Source organism: Balaenoptera physalus (assembly GCF_965194825.1).
Source record: "Balaenoptera physalus genome assembly, chromosome: 8".
In the NCBI taxonomy this organism is placed as follows: domain Eukaryota; kingdom Metazoa; phylum Chordata; class Mammalia; order Artiodactyla; family Balaenopteridae; genus Balaenoptera; species Balaenoptera physalus.
The window spans coordinates 49,760,528-49,781,802 of NC_138887.1; the positions used below are offsets into that span (position 1 = coordinate 49,760,528).

Consider the following 21,275-nt stretch of genomic DNA (forward strand, 5'->3'; position numbering starts at 1 on the left):
TGTCGGGAGGTGGGCTAGCCACAGACACGGTCTGGTTTCTATAAGATCTCCCTCATGAGGTTAAGCTCAATTAAGTCCAGTTATTCTAAAGAAACAGCAAAACGAGTCCCTTAATGGAGAACAAAAACCCCATCAATACCAACGTAAACATTATTTTGTCTAAGTGTACAGCTTCCTAGAGGTTCTTGTGGTAATACGTGGATGGACATTTAGGCCTGATAATATAGAGGTTGTGGGAAGATTTTCTGAGAAGACAGGTCTTAAAACCATGGACACCCTGAGAAGATACCTACAGTTGTATAGGAAGAGGTAAGAAATAAACTCCCCAGAAACAAACAATGGCAATGGCTATGTCTCTGTGGCATCATCTCCTAGTGGATTCACTAGGAAAATTGCAGCCATCTAGCAATTTCTGAAGGGAAAAATTACTTGAGCAGAGAAAATTGTGACTATAATCAGAGAAGTATCTTAGGACAAGGGTTCCTTCACCTAGCTGGATATCAGATTCCCTGAGGACCTTTAAAATTAATTAATTAATTTAATAAATACACTGTGGCAGGTTGAATTATGGCCCCCCAAAGATGTCGACATCCTAATCCCCCAGCACCTAACTATGTTACCTTAGGGACTTTGTTGATGTGATTAAGTTAAGGATCTTGCGACGAGGAGATTACCCTGGATTATCTGATGGCCCCAATGTAACCAACAAGGGTCCGGACAAGAGCAAGGCGGGAAGGATGGAGTCAGAGAAGAGGATGGAACTGAAGCAGAGGGTTGAGTGATGTGGGGTCACGAGCTGAGAATGTGGACAGCTTCGAGAAGCTGGAAAAGGCAAGGAAATGGATTCTCCCCTGGAGCCTCCAGAGGGACCACAGTCTTGCCTAATCATTTAGATTCCTGATCTCTAGGATCGTAAGAGGATAAATTTGTGTTGCTTTATCTCGCTAAATTTGTGGTAATTTGTTCCAGAAACACTAGGAAACTAATAGGTACGCGTTATTAGATTCCATTTTACAAATCATAAAGGTGATCAGTGTTTATTGCCACAATGAGGTAAGACAAAGATATAGAGAAAAAAATTCCCTCACCTTCTCCGTTCAGTACCTCCCCAAACCTCATCTCCTGGGCCACCTGAGTTCTTCTACCCACACCCAATGCTGGTAGTTCTAGCTCTTCAGTCAGTTGCTTTTTAGTTTAAGTATGAAAGCCTTCGAATTAACTAAACTGTCCCACTAACATATTCTCTCACTAAAAATGGCAGATTACACAAATGGCCCTCAATCATTCCCCTCTCTCTATCCAGGACCCTTTGCAAAGTGATTTGCAGCAATTCCCTTCAAAATGTGGGTTCTATTTCCCATACTAACTCTGGGCTTGGCCAGGTGACTTGGTTTGGCCAGTGGGACAATAGCAAATATAACTAAAACAGAGGCTGCTGGAATTGTTCTGCTTATGTGAATTAGGCCAGGCCAAGCCAAGCCCACCCGGGCTGGAAGAAATTCCCACCCAACTCTCAGACTCATGTAAAATAATAACTGTTCGTTGCTTTAAGCCACTAAGTTTCAAGGTGATTTGTTATAATAAGTAACTGCTCCATCAATTGAAGCTTTTGACACCTTCTCAGGTGCCTTTCAAAGGAGTTTGGTTTCCCTCTCTGGTCTGAATTTCTGAAAAGAATGGTCTACAGATATAATCCATATCAAGCTGAGGCATCATATGGTCCAATCTCAATGGGGAGTCACATTCAAAGATACAATGATGAAACAAACAAGCAAGCAAACAAATAGGGAGATATAATTAAAAGCAACTAAAATCTTTTCTGAAGTTTCTTTTATTAATGCACTGAAAAACTTTTTAAAATCCTCTGTCCCTGTTTTTTTTTTCTTTCTCAGTATCTCCCACATATGCTAGCTCACCCCCCCAACCCAAAATCTCTCTCTTCTCTAAGCTCTCCAAAATCTTTTCCACACCATGTCCATGCCCCCATTTGAGTCCACTTCTTTTCCCCCTTCTTTCTAGAGTAACTTCCTGCCTTCTCCAATATAAATTAGCAAGCAAGCAAGCACTCCTTTATTTTTCAGCCTACCCATTATCCTGATGTCAACTTCATATCAACGCACATCAGGAATGAATTTGGAAAGATGGAATAATACTTTTAAGAGTGCGTGGGGTTGGAGTGGGCAGGAGCCATGGAGAAGTCTGTGAATAGTCATATAAAAATAATAATATTTCTGGCTGTATCTCACAAGAATCTATGGTGAGTAAAGGCAGTGGTAAAATTTATAGCTAAATTTGAATAAAGTGGTTGGGAATATTATGGCAAATTAATTTTAAAGCTTTCTGAAAAAATAACATAGAACTAAAATTTCAGATGATCTTAACTGAACACGGGAATTGTTGGCGATTGTAGATGAGGGATTAAAGTGACCTACTCTTGGGGGAGAGATGATAAAGTACGTCTGGATGTTGAGAGACAAACATGTTTACATTGTTGTGTTACAAATTTAAGGAAAAATGCTAGAAGAACAGAGTAATACACATAATTTCTAAGCCACTAGAGTAGGAAAAATCCAAGAGAGTCCAATCAATCCAGTTCAAGACAGGAACTATTTCAATTGAAATAACATTAATCTTATAAATCAATTTGGGATGAATTGATATCTTCATGTTGTTCAGCCTTTCATGCAGGCAAATCTTTTAAAATCTCAAAAAAAAAAAAAGTTTGTAGTTTCCTTCTTACAATAGCTGCATGTTTTCTTTTACATTTATTCTAGGTGTACTGTTATATATTGCCATAAACATGAACATAATGTTAGATTTTTATATTTTTAACATTTTTATAGTGATTTAAAAGTGATTAATTTTTTATATTTCCCATAACTTTAGTGAAATTTTTGATGATACTAAGATTTCTCACTGGCTTTCTAAGTAAATAATTTTATTGATTAAAAATAATCATTCCTCATTTAAGAGATATCAAATATAATTACAGTTGTTTCATGAGGTAATTTTTGCTTTGTTTTTAATAAATCATAACATATTTTTCATAAAAATTCCTCTTTTCCTTCTAAAAGTTATGTCTTTTATATCTATATTTTCTATCTTATGAATTGGCCAGAATATTCAGAAAATGTTATCTAATATATGAGATGGGACTTTTTTTTTTTTTTAATTTTAATGGCGATGTCTATGGTGTTTCACCCTTACACAAGATGTTGGCTCTTGGCTAAAGAGAGAAACTACTTATTCAAAGTAGTTGAATTATCTTTTTTGAGTCAAAATTTAAAAGAATTTTTAAAAAACTTAATGACTATTGTGTGCTAAATTTACAATGATTCTTTAAAGCAATTAGAATAGACGGAAACATATTTTTAATATAACTTGAATGTGTCCAATTAGATTAAAACTCTTTCATAAGTAATACACAGTTTAATGTCTCTACAACATGTAGAAAATTTATAATAAACAGCAGTGTGAAAGTGCAAGAGGAACTTTGTCTTCCTAACTCTTTTTCTCTTCATTTAAGCTTAAGTAATAACTCAAATTCATGCTTTTTAACATTATGGTTATTCAATTATTTTTGAGTTTCTGCCACAAATATTTTTTCCCTGTAGGTTGCAATACATCAAATTTAATAAATGCAGATATTTCAGTGAGTTGACAGATATTTTAGTGAATTGATTTGTACCTCTTAATGTTTGAAATTTATGTAGTCAGTTGACATCCTGGCTAAGGCAATAAAATACTGAGAAATAAAAGTACAAGCTTGATCTTAGTTAACATATGTTTTTTTGTATCAGCACCATAAAATTCTGCATTTATGAATTTTGTTCATATGCTGTCGTTTTACTGGAAGTAAACTGTTGCAATGTGGATTTCTCTCAGTTAAAAAGTTAACAATCTAAAGACCTAGTTTTGTGTCGTTTGCTTGGCCTTTCTGGCTTTCCCTCTTAGAAAGATACTTTTAAAATAAATCTTTTTTCAGCATCTTAATTTGAAGATTTGCCTGTAGAAATCTTCTGTAGAAAAGGTGTAGATTCTCTCTTCCCTTTAATTCATTTATTCACAGCCCTTATTGGACATCTACTATGTGCTCTACATGTTTGAGATAATTCATGAATGAAACAGAGATCCCCATCCCAGAGAAGCTGATGCGCCAGCAGACAATAAACAGGAAATGTACAAGTGAATTCTGTGGTATGTTTGATTCTATATGTGAAATGTTACAGGGGTGCTAGGGCAGGAAGGAGTGCAGAAGAAAGTGTAAAAAAATAAAGGGTCAATAGAGGCCTCACTGGGGTGAGATTTGAGGAGAGACTTGTCAAAAACCTAGGACTGAGCCAAGCAGATATTTAGGAGAAAGAGGGTTCCAGCAAGAGGAAAAGCTAAAGCCAATATCCTAAGGTAGAATTATGCTGGTTTGTTCAAGGGATAGCAGAGAGACCACTGTGGCTGGGACAGAATGAGGGAGGAGAGGAGGGAGAGAAGCCAGCAAGGTAATTGCAGGGTCATTTAGAATTACTGTAAGGACACCGGCTTTCATGGGGGCCATCGGAAGGCTTTGCGCAGAAACTTGACATCATGCAACAGATTTTATCAGAGATCATTCTGGTTGTGGTGCTGAGAATAGTCTGCGGGGAGCAAGGGTATGAACAGTGAGATCCATTAGGAAGTTATTTCAGCATCTAGTCCAGGGAGACAGTGGTTCTGACCTGGGGCAGCAAGGCAAGTGAGAAAGGTGGTCAGAGGTTTGGGTTTATTTTGAAGGCAGAGCCAATAGGATTTCCTAACCTACTGGATGAGGGTTTTGAGAGAGAAGAGTCAAGGAGGATTATATCAAGAGTTCTGACCTGAGTGGATGGACGGGTAGAGTTGACACCCACTGGGATGGGGAGGGCGGCAGGTAGAACAGGATTGGAGGCGAGTGGAAAGCTGGACTCCCATTTTGGACTTGCTGAGCTCAAAATTTCTATTAGACATTTAAGCAGAGATGTTGAGTAGGGGGTTGGATATATCTGCATCTAAAGCTAGATTTATAAATTTGTAGTCATCAGCATTTAGAAGATAGGTAAAACCAGGTTTCAAATCTTAATCTTTGCACCATGGATGATTCACAGAAAATCATTCGTTTAACAGATTTAGAAATTAAGGCACAAAATTAAAAGTATAAAAACGTCTAAGCTAAATAGATTCAGAATTCTTCTCTGGCAGGGACACTGAGGCCACACTTAAAGGACTGTCCTGTGAGTGTGTGTGTGTGTGTGTGTGTGTGTGTGTGTACATGTATCGCCTTACATTCTAACTGTAACATGCAAACACTACAGTCATGCTAAAAATTCTTAACAATAAAACTTTACCCACAATCCCACAATTAAGTCTCAAGTGTCTCCATTTTTCATGTTGTCTTCTAGATCTAGTCCCTTTATTTAATAATAACAAAGAGGCAATAATTGTCACTTTGATGGCTACATAGTCTATTGAGTTGGCATACCATAATTTCCTTACCTAACAGCAGTACGCAAACTTGGCTAAAGAGTGTTCTCACAATTGTAAAAATAACAAACCAGGTTTGGGGGGAGAAGATGGAAAGGAAATGCACCAAGTGTATTATGTCCTCCTTCCTATCGTAGCCTAGATGTAACATCCTCCAGGAAGCCTCCCTGGACACCCCAGCTGGGTTGGGTGTGATTCTGAGGTTTCTGGCACCTTAGCCTCCTGTCACACTGTGTAGTGGTGACCTGCAGGGTTGTCACCCGACACACTGTCAGGCTGTGTGCTGGCTCCCTGTTGCCTCCCTGACGCTCAGTACTTCTCTGCAAGACTAAATACAGGGATGAAAGAATGAAGGTTAGGATGTTATGTTCTGAATGGGTGGTAGAAAACGGACATCTCAAAATCTGTGTTCCTATTTCCCAAATTTCCTTTCACGTATACATCTTATAATATTTTAAATGGTTCTCGAGTGAACAGGAATGTGCAAAAGACAAGAGTCTGAAGAACATAAAATCTTGAAAAGAGACTTTTTTTGTTTCTAAAATGCAAAGACTTTCTGGGTAGCACCAGCAATGAGTAGTGCGTGTTGACTCTCTCCAGCTTTCTGCTCCACTGGGACCACGCTTTCCGGCCCTCTTGTGTGGGTAGGATAAGGCCATCTTACCTGTTCATATGAAAGAGATGCAAGAAGGAACAGTCACTTCCAGACTGGAGTATTGTTGCTGGGAGCCCCTGCAGAGCTTGCCTTCCCTCAGACACAGTGACCAGAATGTTCCAGATAGTGGCTTTTCTGTCAGCCAGGTCTCGCATGAGAACCACACGAAGCAGAGTCCCTAGACAAATGGAGATGGACATGTCATGTGAGTGAGCAATGAACCGCTGTCTTGTGAGGTCGTTGAGATTTGGGGATTGTCTGGTATTGACACTAGCCTATCCTGATCGACACTTTGTGGGAAAAACTTTGCTTCATTATGCCTTAAAGAGAGACAGCCACTGAGCTCTAGAAACTTGAAAACGAAGCACAGGAAAATTAACCATCTCTCTGAAGACAGAGTAAAATTTAAATGCTAAAAGATTAGAAGAGGAAGCACATCTGCTTAGCGACCACAGTACCAAGGTGGAAAACCTTCTAGGCATTTCTCCTGTGGCTTTTCTTCGGCTTACACTCAGAGCTAGTTAGAACAACAGTTTTACCTAATAGGTTAGTAATTGGATGCAGTTCTTGATAGTGATCCTGGGGCCTTTTGAACACTTCCTATATAAATCCAGGGGTTGTTGTATTGACAAAAAAAGACAGAAAGGGGCCCATGAGATTACTTCAGGATTTTTTCAGTCCTAAATGTCGGCAGGTGGATTGATATTCATCACTTTCTGAAGTACAGGCAGTAAAAATAAGACTCATACATACTACTTTTGATGTGTATTTTAGTACCTTTGATCATCCCCAGTGGAGGAGAAACCAGCAGGCTCTTAACACCGAAGTCCCTTGCCTTCCCCAGGGCCCTGTGAGGACTTCATTAATTGGTAGCTTTTGGAAAATCCACGGGGGAAAGCAGCTGCACAATTATTGAAAAAGTACAGAGCTTAGAGTCAAAAGACCTGAATCTGAGCATCGACTCTGTCACTCAGAGTTGTAATACCATATGAGCTGACTTTTAAAGCTTGGTCACATGTCATAACCTGTATTTCAACTGCCTCATCAGTAAAATGCCAGATTATGAGGATTATTGTGAAAAGTGCATGAGACGAGGTTTGTGAGAACTCAGGCTATCCAGGCTCCTGGGGATTAACTTCTTCACTAAGGTTTGTTCTATTGACCATGTTCCTGACTAAGGACGGCAGGAGCTGGACAGGCATCCAGAGAGAACTTGCTGCTGAATTCATTTTTTTTAATCCCAAAGGGTGCCCATTAATCAAGTACTATTTTTGGTGTGGGCTCAGGGATTTCTCCTACAAATAAATGGAAAATGTCCATGATAGACGTGGCTTACCCATTGGTATTCACGACCAAGACTCAGACCAGGCGCTATGTGGATTTCCGCCATTCTGTGCAATTTGGGCAAGTTCTCATCAGCACCTTTGTCTCTGAGAGTGGGTCACGCTCGGTCTTACTGTGGGGCAACTGCAATTAATGAAGAGCCCTGTGCACATCAGGAGCAATTCCACAGCCTAAATGCTCAGAAGAACGACACTAATGTTTTAGCTTACAGCTCTGGCTCTACCTGCTAACAGTGGGCTTGGGAACTCATCATCTCAAGTTCTGACATTCACTGAGCTGGGCCAACTAATGGTGGAGGCTTACGTTTGAAACAGAAATCATTTTGAGGAACGGACTTGGAATTATCATCTTGGCACGGGCTCTAATTAAACAGTCCTGGAACATAGGTGATGGAGCGTGAGTCTTCAGTACGTATTTCAAATCTTCGTAATTTAGTATTTATAGACACTCCAAGAAGAAGGATGTCAGGAAAGGGATTTATAGTTTACTTTGCTCTCCTTCAGCCCTCTTTCTCCCACAGCTTTATTGAATTGGATGGCAGAAAAAAAAAATCTCTCCAAGAAATTTTTGTTTGGGTTTCTTTCAAATTTGCTTCATCTAAAAATTTCTATTCAAAAATACTCAAGAAGGGGATTCACTTCAAGTTTCCTTCACGTGTGGCTCAAGATAAGGAGACTGTAACTTGGAATTCTCGGAGTCCTTAGACACAGAAGTCTAATATTGAGATGGGAGTTTGTCTTTATAACAATGTAGGATGCACTGTTCTCTCTCTCTTTCACCTTGATTGAGGTTTCCAATCAAGCAGTTAGGGGGGCATTTCTCTCCCACGTTTATTGAAAACTTACTACTTGCCAGGCACTTTGCATATGCCATTTCCCAAAGAGTTCTGTGAAGTAGGTAGTTTTCCTCACTTTGCTGATAAGAAAAATGCAGCTTGGGGAGATTAAGTAATACTTAAGGTCACCCCGTTGGTAAATAGCATAGTCAAGGTTCAAATTCTGGGCATCTCACTCCTGAGTTGGAGCTACTGTCTCTCAGTGGCAGTGATAAGAGGTAGGTTCGGAAGCCCTGAAAAATGGATCTGAGTCATTTTTCGGGAATAAGTGGAGAGGAAAAAGGAAGTTCTAAGAAGATAGTGGGATTAAAAAAAACTTGAGAATGGTTTAGGGTCTACCTGTATAGGTCAGAGTATACTAGTCTGGATACTAGAATTCCCCTTTCTGGAAATTCTGCTTTTCAGAAATTTGGAGCTGCCCACCAATGGAGAATAGTTAAATGGTTCATACAGCAGAATACTTTAAAGCCCTTAAAAAGCCAAAGGGTCAAGATATGAGCTTTGCGTGTCACTCGGTAATTAGTCTCTTCCATCTTCTACAAAATGAGGGAAATAATATTACCTACTTCCTAGGGATATGTGAGAATTAACGCAATAACTCATGTAAAATGCTTAGAAGGGTGTCCAGCGCGTGGTGCGCACTCAGTAGATGGTAGTTTTTATTATGTACATGATGTGAAAAGGTGTCCATGATATATTGACATATGAATAGAAGAACAGGGTGTACACTCTGATTCCATTTTTGTAAATATGTACATATGCAGAGAGGAAATATCTGGAAGCATATACATCATAATGTTAAGAGTGTTAATCTCTGTGATTGTGAGATCATTATTTTCTAGTAAACATAGGCGATTTTTATAATCACAAAAATTTGGTTTCCATTTTGACAAAAACAATAAAAGCAAATTAAAAACCCTGGGGGAAAACACCCCACAACTCTAGCTTCTTTCTTGGGTTTCTGAATTCCAAGGCAAGTTAGTGAAGAAGATGACGAGATCTAAGTCTCAGTTCTGTTATCTTAGCCAAGTCATTTAACCAGGGTCTCAATATCTTGTAGGATTATTATACAAAAGCAAGCAAGTGAACATCTAAAAGCACCCAAGCCCTCATAAGGAATTGTTATTACTCATGGTCTCTTTTGCAGGCTTTAGAGGGAACATTTTGTTTCTAGGGCTTAGAATTGTGACAACCACAGTTTTGCAAATAACAATGACAACAATGACAAAATATTATCCAAACCTTAATGGCTCTTCCTTATTTTAAACAAACTGTATGTACAAGAATCTCAGTGTTTTTAAACTCCTCTTCAAAAGGGATAATATTATCTCTAACTATTAAGATAACGAGAGGACGTTTAGTGCCCACACCCATGGTATCTGCATGAAGAAACAAACCATGGATTGATTCTCTAATCTCCAACCACAGGGTCCAGAATTTCCTCTGTATAATCTGTACAATACATATTATTAAGCACACTGTTCACCATTAAAACCATACTAGCTGCATTTGGAATTAATAAGAGACAGAGGTGAACAAGAAAACTAAACCTTTCTTCTCTTGACCTCCTTCCCTTCCTCCCTCTCTGCTCGCCCCCTCGCAGTTTGTCTCTGTCTTTGTCTCTCTCAATAAGAGCTTGTCCTAAAGTCTGTATTGATTAAAAAATATTAATGTCCCAAGGCATCTCAAATCAAAACAAATCTTACTTTATAACCAAATATAAATATCACAATGGAAGAATTGTGTGTGAGGGTGCACAAAGGGCAGAAGTTAGAATTATTCGCCCTTTAATAGTTTTTCCTCAAAATGTTTGAAGCCTTAACCTTCTCAATCTGAAGTCATGCCTTTTATTTTGTTCAACTTGTAGATGCAAAAAGAAATGTAATTTAAATAGATATTTTACTTAAAATTAAACCATAGCAATACATTTATCTATTTCAAATCTGTTACACTAAAAGCTGACTGCCCTCTGGTGGGCTGTTTCTAAAATATTTAGCACCTCTTTAACTTTGCTTTATAAATATTGTAAGTGCCATGAGATTATTTTACAATTCAATTCCTGTAAATAACAAAATTATTTGGGAAAAGGAGAAATCTTTAAAAAGTTAAATACTATTTACAAAATGTAAAAGCAAATTATGACAAGTTTAGCTATTTTCTAATTTTTAAAACCTGGTTTTCCTTTAAGTGTAAATTTTTTTTAGTTTCAAGCTTCAATTAAAGGATGGAAGCAAAGCAAAAAATGTTGGGAACTTTATTTTCATTTTTTATATATCTCCATTTTGATAATTGTGTTGTTTTTCCATTGTTAAGCAACAAAAAAAATAAAGTGTTTACCACACTTAGGTTCTGTTCTCTGGCCCTGTTTAAGTGTTAATTTTATTGTTTGAAAAAAAGAAACAGAAATGAGATAATTATATTCTTGAGCCACCCCCCAAAAAAACCCACATTATATTGCTTTGGAAAAAAAAAAAGCTAAAGAAATACCACGTCAAAGTACAAGAGCTAAGATGGGTATAAGTAGGAGGCACGTTTAGGGACTATTGATAAAACAGTTTGGAATCTTAACAAACTCCAGTGCACTGTCAATCTTGTGATACAACAGGATCTCATTCTCCTCTGTTTGCAATTCCTCCTAATACAGAGGTTCTAGTGAGCTGCAATCTCAGCCATGCCAACGAACTGAATTTTAAATTTTCATCCAGCTATTTGGACTGTGTATGTCAACCTCTGAGGCATCACCAAGCCCATTCGTCAGACCATGGTCACTGAGAATTTCAACTCATGTTTTAAATTATTTCCTCGGCATATGTCCCATACTTATGCAAACAAATCTTGTGAAAAATATTTGAATTCACATTAACAAAGTTATTTCAAATACATAAAGAGTGGGTATATAGAAGTCAAGGATCAGCAAACTACTTAAAAACGAAACAAAACAAAAAAACAACCTCTTAACCTCTCTGTAAGGAAAATGAATAGTACTGAGTAATTTATCTGATCAATTTCATCAGTACTGATAACATATCTGGAAAAACCAATTTAACATCTCCCCTCCTTTTATTGGTAGCACTGTCATTTGGCAACAGCATAAAGATTAATTTATTAACTCTCAATTTCATTTAGCATTTGCAAATGGAACCTCAGAAAAGAAAGAAAACTCTCCTTTTGTAACAGTGGAATTGAAGATTGCAATCAAACTCCTACATTAGGTTTATTTTGTGGTTGCAGATACTCAGGTTTAAGTACAAGAGCAGCTACAGGAGTATCTAAAATACACAAAGATCCCCCCCAATTCAATCTCTCAGGCAGAAGACATGCAATAGCAACTTCAGTGTCTTTCTCCAAAACAGGCAAGAAAGTCACACAATTTAAAATGTTTCCTGTAAGTATTTTGGTGTAAGTTAATATTTTTCATGTTTGCTTTTAAACTCATTAACATATGAAATGGCTTTAAAATGGAAAGCTGTCACTTCTGTGAGATTTTATTCCATCCCGCCCAACCTTCCAATACAAAGTAAATGGAAATATAGAAATGAAGAGGTGAGTACCCATCAGTGAAGGACTGCTTTAAAATTGCAATAAAGTTTACTGTTTTATAAGGGCTCACTAGAACTTCGCTTGAAAGCCATAAGAGCAAACCAGGTTATCCAATTTTCTCGCCCTGCAGGGACAGCACTAGAGGCTGCTCTCCGCAGTTTTGCTTTCTGTCTAAACACGCCCGTCCCTCCTTGAGCCTGAGGGAATTAGAAATCTCCCTGTTCATTGGAGTTATTTGTTATAGTTGTTCACTTTAAAAATTATTTAAATTATAGATCCTGAGCATTTAACATTATTATTCATGCCAAGTTTCCAATTCAGCTTCAGAAATATTTGAATGGAAACACAAGCGTGTGTAGGTAAATCAATATCTACACAGAATAAAAAGAAGTCATCCTACCTAGCATTTCCAGGTATGTAGGAACTGAAAAATTAGCAGAGTGTGTGTGTGTGTGTGTGTGTGTGCGCGCGCGTGCGCACGCGCGTGTGTGTGTGTGTAAATAGATATAATCCTACAACTGCCTCTGAACTCTGAATCTGCAACAGTTTGTACTCTGTCAGTGTCCATTAAATCAATATTTTTAGAGTTTAAAATGTGGTTTTTCGGTCACAAATGTTTACCGGCTAATTGCAGCTTTGCAACCTCTTATCGGAAAGCTTCTCCGTGTGTCCTGCGCTGAGCATTCCTTTTTCCATCAACAGAGGGCACTCTGTCGTTTGCCAAGGAACTCAGCAAACTCGGCGAGGGGGCTGAGGGCTGGGAGTGCAGCATCTGACAGATGAGGTTTGCACAGAGTTTGCTCCAAAAACAGGCAAAAGCTCTTCCAACTGGTCAGTGTATAATTTATTGGAAATGCTACTGATCACTGAAACAACACACCTGAGCGAAAGAGAACCCCGTGATTTACAAAAGTCGGATGCAAGTGACTTTTAAGTCAGTGGTATGTTACTATTTGAGTATCACCTAAATGGTTAGCATTGGAAATCATCATTTGCATAAAACCCAGATGCATGCTCAAATCCAAGCTCACCTTGTAGAGGGAGTGACAGCTTTATTTATGTTGCCTGCCCTCGCGCTGTGTGCAGGAGTGTCTTCAGTGTGCCTGCTTCAGTACAACTTAAATATATTATAGCTGTTTTATATTTGATCCAAGAAAAATGAAATAATTCCTCATATGGTAATCTATCAGGGTCATAATTGACACATTGGAGAGGTCTAGACTTTTTCTCTGCTACAGGTTACAGAGAAAATTTCAGGTGCTGGGACTATTAATTTTTCACCAGTCAAAGGCACTAAATTCAAACTGAAAACTTGAAAGAATGAAAAAAGATGCACTTCAGGAAAATTAGATTTTCTTGGGGTATTTGTCCAAGATCGACATTTACTGATATGTAATTTATTAGATATTTCAACACAACGAAGTAATCATAACCTGGTAGTACAAGGATTGCATTTTACTCTCTGAGGCAGAGAAGTTTTACAAATGTCTTAAAGCCATTGTAAAAGCAACAGTGAGAAATCCTAATAGACACCAGAAATCAACATATTTGACAGAAGTGAGTGCATTATCATGCCCCACTATTTTAAATGAGAGTATTCTATCTTAAGAACTGGAATGATACCACAAATAATAGAATAAATGGGAATGTAAAAGTCAAACAGCATGACAGAAACTGCTCAGGCTTAGAAAAAAAGCTTTTTAGGATACAGATGTGTTCTAAAAATCCTCTTATGAAAAAATGTGCTCCATTATTACAGAAGGAAAGAAATGGAAGGTTTTCTTCTGTTCAATGTATGTTTATGTGATATTAAGGATGATGAGGCAAATATTTAACACCTAGGGTACTGAATACAGCTAACAATAATTCCTTTATCATTTACCCGACAAGAAGATAAGTGCCGTTTTCCTTCTTTTGCAAATATATTTGCCAGCAGCTGTTTCAACATTTATAAAGACCATTTTCACTGATTGCCAAATAACCATAAATTCATTTATGCATATTTTTGAGTTGGAGGCATAAAAATAATTACATGTCTGATTAAATCCACTTATGCCTTCACATCTTACTAAATCTACGATAGATATGAATTGTTACGATGTATTACATCTAAGTGCATAAGTAATACAATGCAAATGTAGAGCCCAGCTTTTCTACAACAGCATGTGCAGCGATAATTTACACAAATACAGTTGGGGTACATTATTAAAAATAATTTATTTTAGAAATTGTTATGGAATGTCTGACACAGAAAAGTGGGACTTCAGCTAGAAAACTAAACAAACTATCCTTGTTTATCATTACCTCACTGTCCTGAAATGTATATTAAATAGTTATTTTAATAAGCTTGTCATTAGAGGAGAATAATTAAGCTGAAAACTCCTTTTCTTAATATGCAAAGTACAGAAAATCAAACGTACACTTCCAACTTGCTGAATTCCTGAGGTACATCAGTTGCTCCTCCCCCCACCTACCTCCCACCCCGACCACAGTATTCCACCCGCCCTCACCCACCTTCTCTGCCGCTTCAAACCAAGGTAATTTAACTGATTATAGTACGTGGGAAAAGACTTTAAGGGACTGTTCAAAGTTAAGAATCACAGCGCTTAGAAAGAGCAGTTTGATTCCACTCCTAACTCCCTGCAAGAGAGATGGACTTTTGCTTTCTTTTGATTGAGACTCAGCTTATAATAACTTTAATCACATAATCTTTAACCATATTTGTTATACTACAGCACTTGGTAACACTTCATTTTGAGTGTCCCAGCATTATTAATTCAGTTGGTATTCACTGTAATAACACAGATCATAATGAACTCATTTGGTATGCATGTGGATGTCATAAGTACTTCCATAGGAATTCTATTGCATTTCAACATTAATTAAATACACTCCCTAATTTTCTTAGGAAAACAGGCATACACTGTATTTCTTAAGTACTATATGTCTTTCAATAGAACACACATAGGGCTGATTATGAAGTCATACGTAGAATTATCTGTATACACCTTTATGAACATATCATTTTTTTTATGTGAAACAGCTAACAAAGCAAAATCAGAATCTAGATTTTTGTGGATCATGATATATTTTCTTAATACCAGCATTTCATGAATGCAGAGGGAAGTGACATTTACAATCACATTTCTCACGCAAAGAAGAAAACCACCCTACATTAATTTCCAGAATCTCAAAGACAGATCACGTCTTTCTTTAAAAACAAACATAAAAATAACAAACACCAGCGAATGAAAGCCATCTAACCAGAGGGAGTTTGCATGCTCATTTCCTTTCCCCCCTGCTTTCCCAGATCCTAGAGGTGCCCATGGCTCTGTGGACTTTGCTCCTTTGATCTGCTATTGGGGTATGCCACTTGTGTGATGTCATTTACTCAGCAAGGAAAAAATACCAGCCCCCCACTGGTATCCTGAGATGGCCAAATGAAGTGGCTTATCAAAGAATAGTACAAAATTGTTTACAAGAGAGATCTCCTAAAATTTACTAACCTTCAATCACATCAAGGTTTCTAAAGTCATACAGGCTTTTTCCTGTGTTCATAACAGGAGCTGATCCCATTCTCTTTTCTGCCAGCAGAAATCACATTTCTCAGCCCCATCATACCCCTTATGTTAAAGAAAAGTAATGATACGAGATTTGAGAGTGTGTGAGATTCTCTCCTGAGTTTCAGCCCCAGGGGGTTCCTACGTTAATATGAGGGCGTGTTTTTTGTTTGTTTATTTTAGTTTTTTTTGGCTTCCTGCTATTCTGGAAACTGAAATCAGGTAGCAGCATTAGGAAGTAAATCTTACAGGATTTAAATCTTAATATTATAGGAAGTGCACCTTATTTTTTCCCCCTCACTTGATTCTGTAATTTCAAGGTGGGGGGAGGAGAATTATTTAATTCTTTAAGCATCTGAATGTGTTTTAAAATGAGAATCTCTAAACACCGGTTAAACCTTAGCATTATTTGTTCGTTATTTCTCAGTCATGACATGAATAGACAAGCATACCTTTAAGAATGATATCTTTACTGGGGAAATACGTTCTCTCAATGCTGTGACAGACTCTCAAGTTCTCACGCTTTCTATAAAAATTATAATTTTAAAAATATTTTAAAATAACACTAGTATTACACTATTCCAAAACAGAAAATGAAAAGGAGGAGCTTGCAGTAATGAAGATATCTATTTTTCTGGTACATTTAGATATAACACAGTTATTTTCAATGAAACCCCATGCAGTGAAAGTAGAAAATTCAGTTCATAATTCTAACGTAGTAGAGGAGACAGATCTGGTTTTTTCTCTTATGGTTTGTACTCCTGTTACATTTAATAGGAACTGTACATCCAGGTGCGGGGAGAGAAGCAGATTCCTGTTCTGTAGCTTAGAGAATTACCCACTCTTCAGAATCACCCTGACACCTGGATACAATGGGACAGGTTAAAAATGTTGCCTCCTGTGAATTCTAGGCTTTTGTTAATTTCAACATTCAAGGCAGACCTCTCATGCACAAAAAGTACTTCAGAGGTATTCATTTATTTTTTGTTTGTTTGTTTAGGTTTGCAGTCCTTTCTCTGAGAATCGTTCTTATTAATCTTTGCACTGAAGTATTTTTAGGATGCCAGTGCCAGTTACCTTGATGTTGCCTGTTTAATAGTGGCAGATTCTATTTTGCTACTGGTGGCAAACAATTTAATTAGGAACAGAAAATAGCTGCCGGCTTTATTTCCCCCCTGCAAGTGTCTGCTCCTTGTCTAAGAATAAGAAACTACCACTATAAAAATCTCTTTCTTTGAGCTCTCGCTAATGAAACTTCCCGATTCCACTTGTTTCACTGAGCTTTCTCTGAAACAATTTATTCTTTCTTTCTAAACAGACCTTTAGGTAGGCGAGGCCGTTTGTAAATTATATGGTGCTGGCAATATCATGAAATATCATGACTGCAGTTTATGGGCAGATGAAGGGGGATGAGTTGTAACAAGAATAAATTACACAAAATACATTGGGGGAGAAATGGGAGAGTGCTGGTGCCAACAAAATTATTAAACTTTAGAGTGGCACTAAATGAGGACACTAAATTAAGTGACCTTACTAGATGGACATAGCAAATGGGATTCTCAGGGAATTATCTTCCATTACCTTACAAAGAAATAAGGAGACATAGTATCACAAGCCAAGATCAGAAAAGTACAGGTGAACTGAATATTAGCAAATAAAGCAGTACACTGAAATAAACTATCCCTTTAGAATCATCCTGAACACACTACATAAAATCACATACTGGTGAAAAGAGTGTAATTTATGGCTTGGGGCCATACATTTTACATCTAATTTTGCCTTTTTATAAATGTGTCTAGCCACAAGCATAAAAGCTCACATTGTCTCTGTAATTAATATCAAGTTATGAAGAGTACTGTGAACTAGAAAATCAGTCATGCCCTACAGATTTCTCTCTCTACCTTGCTTAATCTATCTGTGAAATGGGGTGGTAATTCTGACTGACCTGTAGAAACTAAGTGAGGAATCATTAATACATGGCTGAATAGAAAATGTAGGCATATGTTTATGTGTCTGTGTATGCATTTTACTCGCAGGTACCTTTTCTATTGAGGTAGAATTAACATGCAATAAAATGAACAAATCTTACGTGTGCAGCTTAGTGAATTTTTGCATATACATATATATGTATATAGATCTACACGCTTGTGACCACTACCCAGATATTTTCATTACCCTAGAAAGTTCCCTTCTTTCCATACTCCCCCATTCTCCCCCAGAGCTAAACACTCTTCTGACTTCTGTTCTCAGAGATTAGTTTAGAATGTTCTTGAAATCAGAGATTTGTACTCTTTTGTGTTTGGGATCTTTAAACTCAGTGTAGTTTTTGACTCGGTCACTATTCTCCATTATTAGGGATTGAGAGGGTTGAGGAAACAGATAATCAACCCTGAAAGCATCAAACAGCATCCTCCTCTCTTCTTTTTTTTCTCTTCTTCTCTGTTCTACTTCCTTATAGCTCAGTGTTTAAGAGTGTGGTCTCTGCCATCTCTCTGGTTGGGAATTAATTTTAGCTCCATCACTACCACTGTGTAAACCTGGGTAATTTACTTTAAATCTCTGAGTCTTAGTTTTCTAATTAGAAAAATGAGATTAATAACTACCTCTTACAGTAGTTATGAGGGCTAAATAAGATGATCCACATCAAGCGCTCAGTATAGTTTCTGGCCACTAAATGACAATATTAAGACCAGCTTGGAGGGCTTCCCTGATGGCACAGTGGTTAAGAATCCGCCTGCCAATGCAGGAGACACGGGTTCGAGCCCTGGTCTGGGAAGATCCCACATGCCGCGGAGCAACTAAGCCCGTGCGCCACAACTACTGAGCCTGCGCTCTAGAGCCCATGAGCCACAACTACTGAGCCCGCGCACTGCAACTACTGAAGCCTGCGCGCCTAGAGCGCGTGCTCCGCAACAAAAGAAGCCACCGCAATGAGAAGCCTGTGCACCACAACGAAGAGTAGCCCCCGCTCGCCACAACTAGAGAAAGCCCGCGCGCAGCAAGGAAGACCCGACGCAGCCAATACATACATACATACATACATACATATATACACAAATAAGTAAAATTTATTCAAAAAAAAAAAAAAAAAAAAGACCAGCCTGGAATATTCTAAGTCAAAAAAGAAGAGCTCTTTGTTGGGTTTTTCTTGAGGACAGCAGGCAGAAGGATGAAGACTTCTAGGCTCTGAAAACAATGCTTCTATTTTTTTTCTTTAAATCAGTCCTCAACTAGCCTTACCACATCCCAGTAGGGCAAAAAGTTGCTGACAGGTGTTCATAAGTACACCTGTGTCATTATGGTCATTTTTGAATGAAGGAAACACTATTGGTAAAAACGTATTTACGTGATTTCACAATTACCAATGCATATTTGTTTCTTTTGAGACAAAGTCCAGTAGGAATTGATAGATTTTAGAACTAGAAGGATATTTACAAATCATTCAGTTTATTCTCATTTTATAAATGAGGAAACTGAGGCAAGTCAGGTCATTTGTTTAAGGGCAATGAAAAAGCCAAGAGTTCTGCCTCATGGTCCAGGGCAACGGTTCTCAAAGTGTGGTTCCCCAGCCATTAACTACGGCATCACCTAATGCTGGTGTTACTTGTTAGAGTTGCATATTTTCAGGGCACACTCAAGACCTACTAGATGAGAAACTCTGGGACAGGGCCCAGCAATGTGTGCTCTAGCATGCCCTCTGGGTATTTAACCTGCTAAAATTGGAACATCAGTTAGGGCCCTGCTACCCTAAGTACTGTCTTCGGACTAGCAGAATCCATTTCACCCGGAAGCTATTTAGAAATGTAGACTCTCGGGCCCCAGATCTACTAAATACTACACTTTCATAAGATTCCTAGGTGTTACGTATGCCATTAAAGCTTGGAAGCATCGGTCTACACTAGCAGCCACGGTCAGAACTATTTAAGCCTAAATTGTCTACTAGAATCTGGGCTGTTTTCTGCCATCAGAGGCCAATGATCTGATCCCCTTCCCCAGAGGATCTGCCAAAACAACTGTCATGACACCAAAAATTAGTTTTCCCTCTGTGCCAGATACTGTGCTGGGCAACCTCTGTGGAGCCATTTATGCTTCAAAATCCTTTAATACAGAAATAACTATGCCCATTTTACTAGTAGAAAATAGTCTCGGAGCGTTTGTCCTCACCCAAGGCCATGATATTAGCAGGTGGAAGAACTGGGGTAAAATTTTGGCTCTTCTGGACCTTTTCCATGATACCATGAGATACCAGCTCCCTAGTCTTCCTGGACTAAGCATAATGGTCATTATCTAAACCGAAATCTGATTCTCTGCTCTTAAACCAATTTTAATTTACAGAAATCACAAAAACTTAGAGTTGATACAATATCTTAAATATTGCCATGGATAGTTTTTGAAAGGAGAGATTAGTGATAGCACTAGGGTAATAAACCAGGCCATTGTTTCTCAGACTACCTGTAATGAAGGACTATTCTCCCCTCACCCCACTCTGCCATGTACCAATTCTTCTGCAACATACAATAAAATGAATCAATAAAAAATAATTTAAAAGACACAAAAAATACAAGCCAACTTTTTAAAAGATTCAATAGATGTAAAATCACACTGTCAAGTTGCTGTAAACATTTCTAAATGCTTACTCTCAATTTCTCTGCTTACATTGTCACAGACCAGTAACAAACAGCTTGCAGACTGGGACTGTTCTGGAAGTATCCTTTGAGTAGCAAGAAACTGGGAAATCTGCAAATTAAGATTGAGGTATAGTCCCGACCAGTTTTAAACTACTGTAAAATAGGTCACACAGACTCTATGACTCCATCTTTCCATCCCTAGAAAGATATGGAAGGCCACTGATAACTTTCTCCAGAGTCAGCCCTAGGAATATTAGTAACATTTCATTTTTTGTGTGGCTTTCATTCATTCATCCAACCAACATTTAGTGATAATTGATTATGTGCCAGACTCTTGGGATTCAAAACTGATTTAAGACATGGTCCCTATTTTAAGCACACACAGTAGTGGATAATAGTAATAGTTTCTTTTACGTATATTGTGTATCTATCACTCTAGTCATACATCGATATCCTTTCTCTTAAAAAATAATTTGAAGTGGCTTGTTTTACAGTATAATGAGATAAAGATAAAACTAATAAAATATAGCATTTTATTAGCCTCTCACTCTAATCTTGACTTTTCACATTATGCTGTGGTATGAATAGGATACGTGTTATTGTGTCCATTTTAAAGACAAGAAAGCAGGCTCAGAAGGATTGCCTCATGTGCTCAAGATCATACAGTTTGTGCAGGACAAGGCAGGGAATCCAACTTCGGTTCATTGCTTCCAAGCCCAATGTTCTGTTCACAGCACCCTAACCATGGTTGTTTTTCTTCCACAATTCTTCAACCATGTAATCCTTGGATTCCCTATGGATAACTATCCACCCCCAAGCATCATGACCTCATGACCCTCCTGGAGGAGACAAGCCTTTCACCTAGGCTTCTACCTACATTTCTTTAGAGCTAAGCTTTTAGTCTTCCTTCTTTCAAATTCACATTTAGCTGACCTATATTCTATTCATTCTTGAGCTTACTCTAGGCTGGATGACAGCACACTTAAAAAATTTGAATATATGTCTCTATTTAATGGTAACCAATGGCCAATTATCTCCCTTCTATCTAGGGGAAGACCTAGTTAAGACCACAAGATAGGGGAAGTTTGTCTTCATTACTTCTACTCTCTTGGTGCTGTGTCCTCATCCCCAAATCAGTGACCTACACACGAATACTCTTTTTTCTTCATTTCTTTAGTGAAATAGTCTCTCAGAGCATTCATTCATGTAAAGGTGTAATG

At 38.0% G+C, this 21,275-nt stretch overlaps 1 protein-coding gene across 1 annotated transcript in view; it reads right to left on the reverse strand.

Annotated features, from left to right (window-relative positions):
- Window positions 1–21,275, reverse strand: part of LOC309665899 (uncharacterized protein) — a 561,943-nt gene that overhangs the window by 110,956 nt on the left and 429,712 nt on the right. The window contains exon 9 of the mRNA XM_082472769.1: window positions 6,158–6,326. Within this exon, the coding sequence (XP_082328895.1) occupies window positions 6,158–6,326 (169 nt within the window). The remainder of the gene's footprint in view (window positions 1–6,157; window positions 6,327–21,275) is intronic.